The 8,698-nt window shown below is 43.0% G+C and overlaps 1 protein-coding gene across 3 annotated transcripts; it reads right to left on the reverse strand.

Annotated features, from left to right (window-relative positions):
* Positions 1-1,946: 1,946 nt before the first annotated feature.
* Positions 1,947-8,604, reverse strand: CCDC127 (coiled-coil domain containing 127). 3 transcript variants are annotated; one of them, XM_035136369.2, is made up of 6 exons: positions 8,439-8,604; positions 8,240-8,307; positions 7,762-7,828; positions 5,779-5,861; positions 4,359-4,487; positions 1,947-3,214 (listed from the first exon to the last, which is right to left on the reverse strand). In XM_035136369.2, the coding sequence occupies exons 5-6, from the start codon at positions 4,477-4,479 to the stop codon at positions 2,544-2,546; spliced, it is 792 nt and encodes a 263-aa protein (XP_034992260.1). In that variant the 5' UTR covers positions 4,480-4,487; positions 5,779-5,861; positions 7,762-7,828; positions 8,240-8,307; positions 8,439-8,604; the 3' UTR covers positions 1,947-2,543. The 3 variants fall into 3 exon arrangements, with proteins under 3 accessions (XP_034992260.1, XP_034992261.1, XP_034992259.1); XM_035136370.2 differs by lacking the exon at positions 7,762-7,828 and having other exon boundaries at positions 8,274-8,307; XM_035136368.2 differs by lacking the exon at positions 7,762-7,828.
* Between the last annotated feature and the right edge of the window lie 94 nt (positions 8,605-8,698).

Here is an 8,698-nt window from a genome sequence, read left to right on the forward strand (position 1 = left end):
AAGCCTTTGGATCTTCCTGATGATTTCAAATACACATGCAATGGAAGTTAACAGAAGAATGCAGTCCCGTACAGATTTTCCTGGGAGTAAGACTTGGCGAGTTCACTCTCAGCTTGTGTGCACTTCTGTGAAGACATGCATCAGATGGCACTATATGTTTTTCATTTGAGACTGCACTGTTTTAGAGGTGATATACGGTATTGGCCCAAATATAACCTGCACTTCCCCCCCCAAATTCTGACAGTGAAAAGTTAAAAGTGCGGCTTATATTTGTGACCTTACGCCGCTGGCAAAGCGGTGCGGCTCCCCCCCCCCCAGGAAGCAGCCGGGGAGCATGGGCCATCCACTCACCCACCCTCCAAAACCTTTTCCTGCCCCACATGCCTGGCTGCTGCTGCTGACACTCTAAATTTGGTGGGAAACAGGAGCAGGGAAGAGAAAAAAGGTCTCTTGCCACCTCCCTCTAGTGCCGCACCCAAGAAGCCCACAGGGAAACTATTGAAACGCCCCTTGGGAGAAACTACATTTCCCAGGATTGACTTAGGGATGGCATTTATCCAGGTATTCTCTCTCCCCCCCCCCTATACAGCACGGGTCTGCCCTTGCGGCTCTATGGAAGTAGAAACTGCCTCACATGTACTTTTACGTTGTCGTTTGTATGAAGATATACGTTTGACTTTTATTACACCTGTCTTGCAAAAGTCCATGAAAGAATCCGAACATCATAGTTTAAAACTACTGCTAGAGGACAAGAATCCCAAGACTACATTAAATGTAGCCAAATTTTGTGTGTCTGCAATCAATCGCAGGAAGCAAGTGGTATCCCATAATGATCCAAACCCTAAATGTTAACTACAGGGGGTTTCGTTAATAAGTAATTTTAATTTTATATTTAAATCCTTGTTATATTCACACTGCCCTTTGTATTTTTGTTATGTTTTATGATCTGTGATATTGTGCGTGTTGATGCTGGTCTGCGACCGTATTAATAAATTCATTCATTCATTTCCCCCCCCACCCCCGGATTTTAAAGGTGTGGCTTATATTCGGGCCAATACAGCAATAAAAAACTGAGTAATTTGCCTTGGGAAACTATGGACAAATGATATAATTCTATTCTGCAAGGCTTGTTTTAAGAAGACAAGGAAAGCCCTGCTGAATCAGGCCAAAGACCCACCTAGTACAGCATGTTGTTCTTGCAGTGGCCAACTAGTTTTCCTTGTTATGTAGCTGTTTTTATACAGTACCAACAATTTATATGGATTTTCACAGGGTAGCATAAGCTTTTGCCGTAAAGAGCTTACCGTATATACAGTATATCCTACCTGTGAGGAAAAACAAGAGAGAGGGACAAGAAACATGAAAAAGGGAAGAATGTGAGCAACCACAGTCCCTTGTAGTTAAGGAAGCTTAAAGACTGAGAGAGTTCAGCAGTGGGAACCCATAATGCAGCCGATGGACAACCCTGCAGAAAAGTCCAGATTCAGCTTGTGAGGTTGAGAACTTAGATGCTGAGTGAATTTTACTCTTGACAGAGTTGTCTAGGCTTCCAGAGCTGGGCAGCCGAGGGTCCTTGCTTTCACCTAGAGCGACAAACTCGTCTTGCAAACATGGGATAGTTGCCAACCAAGCAAGAGTGGGATTTTGAAGAGGATTTCTGGATAAAAGGGAGATGTGGTAGGGCACATGCATTCAGTTCAAGTTGAAGGAGATTCATTCAGAAGATGAGACCTAAAACCAGAGGTGGGAAAGTGGTGGCAGAGCTGCAATTTGTGGCTGACTGTGGTCATTCACTGGTAATAAAAAGGCACTCAGCACTTGCTCTGGAGAATCGTCTTTCTGACTACTGTTTCACATGATCCATAGGCCTTGAAAATCAGTTTGGTGGAGGCCTTGCTAATAAACCCTGATCTCATGCTGCACAAACCAACTTAATGACATTAAGCATTATTATTCTTTATTAAATTTATATACCACCTTTCATCCAAGGATCACAGGGTTTAGTGTTACATGTAGCTCAGTTCAGATCACAAATGTGACTAACTTGAGAACTTGATCACACACTTCCAACAACTTAAAGAGATGTGCTTTCTCAGCCATAAATAGTAGACTCTCAGACTGAAAGCAGCAAAAACACTAACTAGGAATAGTTGCTTCCAAGTAGCATAGTAAGATTTATTACAGAAAAGGTGTTGTCATGCAAGTGACAGAAGCTGAAGTCATTGTCTTTTAAGCCCAGTACCCTGATCTAAGCTGCAATCCTAAAAGCACACTTCGTTGGAATAATCCCCACTGAAACAGTGAAATTTATTTCTGAGTAAACATGCATAGGGTTGCAGTTAATAAAACCCACCAGTGAAATTAACCTGAGCATTATGGTACCACACAATCGCCATTCACCTTGGCGAGTCAAAGAAACACATTAAGTGCTTAAGATAGTCTGTTAAATGACCGATACATATATGGTGGTGAAGCTGAGATCCCAGAGGAGATCAGCCATATCTGACACTTGTATTGTATTGATACTCGGTAATTTTTAGCTACTACTTCCCCAACATCACCTTCTCTACCCTCTTGAACTTTCTGAGCTCAGCAGATAATTCCCAGTATCGAAGGTAGAGCCACATTAGCCTTCCATTCTGACGTTTATTGGTGTTAAGCAAATTACTGCAATAGGTATCATGTCTGAAAATATCTTTTAAGCCAGTTTCCAGGTCCAGGTCCACAGCAACTGGATCAGTTGCTGCTCTAATAAGCAAATTCTTCTCCATTTCCAGTCGCTGGTGTCTTGGTAGCACAAGGCTACAGTAGATGCCCTGCCTTTCCGTAAGAGCATCTTCAAAATCTTTTAGTAAAGCAGTAGCTCTCTTTTGCCACTGCTCTTCCTTCTCCAGGCAATTCTGATACAAAGCACCAGCAGCTCCAGAGCGCTGCAGAATCTGCTTCTCTTGTTCTAATTTTGTACGTTCTTGTTCCAGAGTTCTTCTTTCTTCTACCAGTTTACGGCTCTGAGAGACAAGGGCTTCACGGTAACTTACTGTCCTGTTCCGTTCCTTTTCCAGTTCCAGTTCCAAATGGGCAACTGTGCGGCGGTTTTCTGTGATTATGTCACGATATTTAGATTCAAGTTCTCTCTGTACTAAGGAGAGTTTTCTGTAGATATCTTTTCTCTCTCTTTCTATCTCTTTCTGAGACTCCCTGGACCAGATCCAACCTGCAATGCATGATTAATACCTCATGATTAATACTGAATTTTTGCAACAAAAATATCTAATGATATTCCAAAAATAGCCTCCACATTAAGGAAAATACCTACAGTATCTGTTAAATTATGCCTAGATCTGACAAAGTCCCACTGGGGAGTACAGGAATGTTTTAAATGCATTTCCCCCTCCTTGGTTTTAATGTATCTAGGTGGCTTTGTTTGTATGCTACTTTGGGTTGCCTTGGGCAAGATAAAGCGACTAAGAAATTTAATAAATCATAATAAACGTGCAGGGGGTTGAGCCTATGGGTGGGGTGAAAGTTTTGGCACTTGCTAGATTTAGAATCTGACCCCAGTTAAAAATAAGTTACCAACAAGGCAAACAAAGAGAAAGAAATCGAGAGATCCTTGACTGCATTTTCATTATTTTCTGAAATAGAGATGCAGACATAAATACTATGATGACATTCCAACAGCCACCCTAGGCTTCTTTATTTAAAGGAAGCCCCATTACTTCTGAAAGCACATGTTGTGTTTGAAAGTCGCCTCAGTTTCAAAAGTCTGTTACAGTCGTACCTCGGGTTACGAACACCTCGGTTTGTGAACAGTTCGGGTTACGAACTGCGCAAGCCCGGAAGTGTTTTCGCCGTGCGTGTGTGCGCAGAAGCAGCGCGCGCAGTCTGCGCATGCGCAAAATGGCGCTTTGCGCAGCGTTTGGGTTACGAACTGCGATCCGGAACGGATTGCGTTCGTAACCCGAGGTATTACTGTATGTGATATGAAGAGCAGCTACTATCAGTACCGCTGCGCTAGGAAGGTAAATGGCATTTCCATGCGCCCTGGCTTCTGTCACAGTGCCCCGTGGTGCCAGAACCAGTTTAGTCCTGCTCACCACATGACCTGGAAAGCTGTCTGTGGACAAACACCGGCTCCCTCGGCCTGAAAGTGAGATGAGCGCCCCACCGCATAGTCACCTTTGATTGGACTTAAATGTCCAGGAGTCCTTTGTGGGTTCACAGCGTAAAAATGCAAGGTTTCTAAGAACTTGCTACATTAAATTGCCCAGTCCAGTTTGTACCAATTCCTGTCAAGATGACTCATCCAACAAACTGCAAAAAGGAGAAAGTCTAATTTTATTTCACATGTCACTTACGGAAGGCAGCCAGCCCCAGCATGGGAACCAACAAAGCGTAATTCCATTTGCTTCCATGGCCTTCATCATCCCTTGCATTAGGCTGGATGTTCCAGTTAGGAGGGTCATTTAAATTATTCATGGACAGACCTTTAAAATGAGAGGAAACAAAACATTTAGGTTGTTTTAATAGCCGACTGTAAAACTCATTCCCCACAGATGCATTTAAATTGGCACACTACCAATACAATTCTCAAGGGAAGGGGGTGGAATAGTTCTACGTTGCCCACCAAGTCGTCGTCGTCTTCTTCTTCTTCTTCTTCTTCTTCTTCTTCTTCTTCTTCTTCTTCTTCTTCTTCTTCTTCTTCTTCTTCTTCTTCTTCTTCTTCTTCTTCTTCATCATCTCAAGGCCCACCAAGTGCTGGGGATGGGGCCATGAAGGTGAGCCAGGCTCAGATTCCCTCCTGTGTGTTCCCTCCTTTCCTCTGCATCATTTGACCCTTTACTTGCTCCTCACTTACTACTACTTTCCTGCCCCCAACGTTGCTCTAGTTTCAGCTTCTCCTGCCGATTTCCCTTCACATTTTCACTCATAGCCCATCCATATAGACATAGTCCTTACACATTCCTGTGGGAATAATCATGGTAACAGGCATGGATAAGAGAAAGGGATTTGTTTACAGTACTTGCCTGCATTTGGCCAGTCCAGCCTATTACTTTCACCTCCATCTCATCTACGCAAAGGTACCTCTTGTCAGGGCATGCAAAACAGTTCAAAATAAAATGGCCAGCCCAATAAATATGGAACTTTTCATGCAGAAGTTCCAGGGGTCCCCAAACTTACCTCACCGAGGGCCGATGCTGGCAGCACCGATCGTGCTGCGGGCCGGAGCGCAACCATGCATGTGCGCACACGCGATTTCCGGCACACTTCTGGGTTGCCGGAACACCGGAAATCGCTTGTGCGCATGCGCCTTCCGGAACTGTGCCGGAAATGACATGCACACAAGCTATTGCTGACGCTCCCGGCGACCTGGAAGTGGGCAGCCACGCAGCGCCGATAAGAGCAGGCGTCGGCAGCGGGTGTTGCCGGGGGCCGCATAAATGAGCCTCGTGGGCCGCATCCGGCCCCGGGCCTTAGTTTGGGGAACCCTGTCACTTTCCAAAATTCAATCATAGTGTATGTGTATGTACAAAAGGGATGGGAACCTGTGGCTCCCCAGATGTTGCTGAACTGCCATTTGCATCAGACCCAGCCAGCATGGCCAGTGACCCGGGATGAGGGGAGTTACAGTTCAGCAACATCTGTAGGGCCTCAGGACTCCCCATCCCTGGTTTACTAGCACTTCAATACTTTTGAATATTCACAGCATTTTTAAATGAAACATTAAACGAAGATGAAAGACAAGGACACAAGAGAAATAAATAAATAAATCCTTACCCTTAATTTCTCTTTAGCAGTCAAACAAATCTGATCACTCAGAAGGTAAGGGGAAAAGGCTCTTGATCAAAGCCATCCTGGAACTAAAATTAAGTTAAACAGTTCATGTTTTGCAAGAAAACATTGGTATACATTTATGAATACTAAAATTATTTTTATTTAGATGAACTTTTTAAAACTGGCAATACCAGATTGTTAATTTAAAGTATAATTTTATATTTACTTGCTGAAAGTGATAAGATCAAGGGTTCGAAAGAAAAACACAAACTTTTCTCTTTTTAGGACATGGAATATAATGAGATCTGAGTTCATCCCAATGCAAGCCCTGTGCCAGTATTTACAATAATTTCAACAGCAATCTATTTAACAGTGGGGAAAAGGATACAGTATTTCCATAATAATTGGTAAAAGAGTCCCAAAGCTGTTAAGAAATAAAAATTTACTGATTTGACTTTATATCACTTTATATAACCTGACTCTATATAACTTTTTACTGTCACAAAAATAAAGGTGAAACCCAGCCAGATGGATGGGGTAGAAATAATAAATTATTATTATTATTATTATTAGTAGTAGTAGTACCTGCACACCTCACTGTTAACAATCTACGTATCCAGAAGCGGTTTGAAAAGGCCAAAGTTTCCCTTGACTATTTATCACTTTGTGTCAGTTCAAATGATAATATCCATGTGTGAATGGACATTCACAGACAAAACTTTCATTCGCCCAGATGTTACTAGAAACCCAACACATTTCAAAGGAATCAGTTCACACTTAGCCGCCAGGCTTCATGTGCATCTGTATCGACGTTTACACATAAGGTAAACATTACTTAATTTCTCTACAGTGACTGGCCACTGTATATTTGATTTAACTAAACCAAAAAACCACTTTGGTGCCTGAGATCACATCAGGCTAACTGACAATTCTACTGCTCTGTGGTAGCTCATTCACATAGGCATCTCCATTACTGTTTTCATTTATTTGTTTTAGTTACTGTTTCAGCCAGCATGGTCATTGCAAAACTATATTTATTGCTCCTAAAACAGTATCAATTAAAGGTTACATGTAAACTACAAAGGAAGCTGTAAGTCACTATCATATTAATTCACAGATCACTTTATTTTAACCTGAAGTTATGAACATTAGGAAGAACTTCCTGACAGTAAGAGCTGTTCAGCAGTGGAATTTGCTGTCAAGGAGGGTGGTAGAGTCTCCTTCTTTGGAAGTCTTTAAGCAGAGGCTTGACAGGCATATGTCAAGAATGCTTTGATGGTGTTTCCTGCTTGGCAGGGGGTTGGACTGGATGGCCCTTGTGGTCTCTTCCAACTCTACGATTCTATGAACATGCCAGTGTGAACTAGTCCTGTGTTTATAGGAATCAAGTGATGCACATACTTGTAGAAGAGGCCCAGTTTTTTTGACTGTATGGTGTAAACCAGGTGCTCACAGGTCACTCCTTTAAACAGTAACTCCCACTAGAGGTCACTGACCTTTGGCCTATCACTCTATACGTTTCATGGCCACATTTGAGAAATATACCCAAACTCGAAGCCCTTGATACAGATACACGCATACAGCACACCTATGCACTTTCATTCATTCATTTTATTTGTATGCCACTTTTACATACTCAAAAAGCATGCTCAAAAGTGGCATACAACAAAGAAAACAGGGACACATTTCAAAATCATACAGTGAAAAGTCAATTTCATAATAATGTAGCAAAACAACACAATAGCAAATATAACACAAAAAAGCACATTGCAATTTTATGAATGTAAGAAGATTACTTAAACAACACCTGGCATCCAACAGCAAAAATAACAAGCCAGCTTTGCGGTTTCACCTTGGTCCTAGAAAAACCCCTCCCATGATGTTGCTCACAGATCATCCAAGGGGTTGGGGTAGCTGAAAACATCCCTCCTCCCAGCATGCACTTTCATACCAATATACGCCAAAGATGGGGAACCTGTGGCTCACCAGATGCTTGACGCTAGCCAGTGGCGTGTCCAACAATACCTGGAGGAGGGTGACGGTCTCTCCGATCCTAGATAAAGGCAGTGTAACTGTTCACTGCACATAGAAAACTAGCCTATCAGGAAAGCCTAGGCTAGAACCCTTCAATCCCTCAATGTTATTAGCTCTCCCTACTTTTAATTTTCCCCCCCTGCTGCACTGGAAGAACATTTAAACCACACAAATCCTTAACCACAGCCTCAGGTGCAACAAGCCCAGCCAACTCCACCCACAGCCACAAATCTGTTTTCTTTCTGAAAAGCAGAACCTTTTACTTGACTTCTAATAGGACCACTTAATGTTTGAGACGTAAGAAAAAGAGTGGGGGAAAGACGGGAAAAAGACACAGATTCGTTGCTATTCCATGTGCCTTGAAAGCATCCAGTTAAGCCTTTAGTTCAACTCTCTCCCATGCAAGGGAGAAAATCCCCCCCCCCAGTACCTTATTGGTCGAGTTCGATTCTGCATTTTCCTACCTTCGCTTGTCATCTGTCAAGCTTTCCCTTGGTCCTAGTAGTAGAAATAAACACAAAAATCACAGTTTTATACTGCTTTTAATGTTGCTTTTGGGGCTGTGATCCGCCCTGGGACCTTAAGGTGAAGGGCGGGTAATAAATATGAAATTTATTATACAAGCATACCTTAGTGCTATTATAAAACGTGGGCATTGTTAAGCGCCCGCTGACTCACGCCGAAACACCCTCACATATCACGGGGAAAGAGGGAGGGCGGAAACCAGAAACAAGAAGCTCCCCCTCAAGCTCCGAGCGGCTGCCGCCACCTAAGGTTTCACTGCGCCTGCGCAAGGTGCCCTTTCAAGCCCCGCCCCTCTCTTGGAACGAACCATCCCTGTGAGGAAAAGGGGGAGGATTATTATTGTTGTTGTTGTTGTTCTTTCCCC

This window comes from Zootoca vivipara, chromosome 13, assembly GCF_963506605.1.
Source record: "Zootoca vivipara chromosome 13, rZooViv1.1, whole genome shotgun sequence".
Lineage (NCBI taxonomy): Eukaryota > Metazoa > Chordata > Lepidosauria > Squamata > Lacertidae > Zootoca > Zootoca vivipara.

Excerpts from the sequence above, each read along its gene's own strand:
- CCDC127 (XM_035136370.2), bottom strand. The coding sequence starts at position 4,479 with ATGAATAATTTAAATGACCCTCCTAACTGGAACATCCAGCCTAATGCA. Across the intron at positions 3,215-4,358 it reads GCTGGGGCTGGCTGCCTTCC|GTTGGATCTGGTCCAGGGAG; the intron begins GTAAGTGACATG and ends CATGCATTGCAG.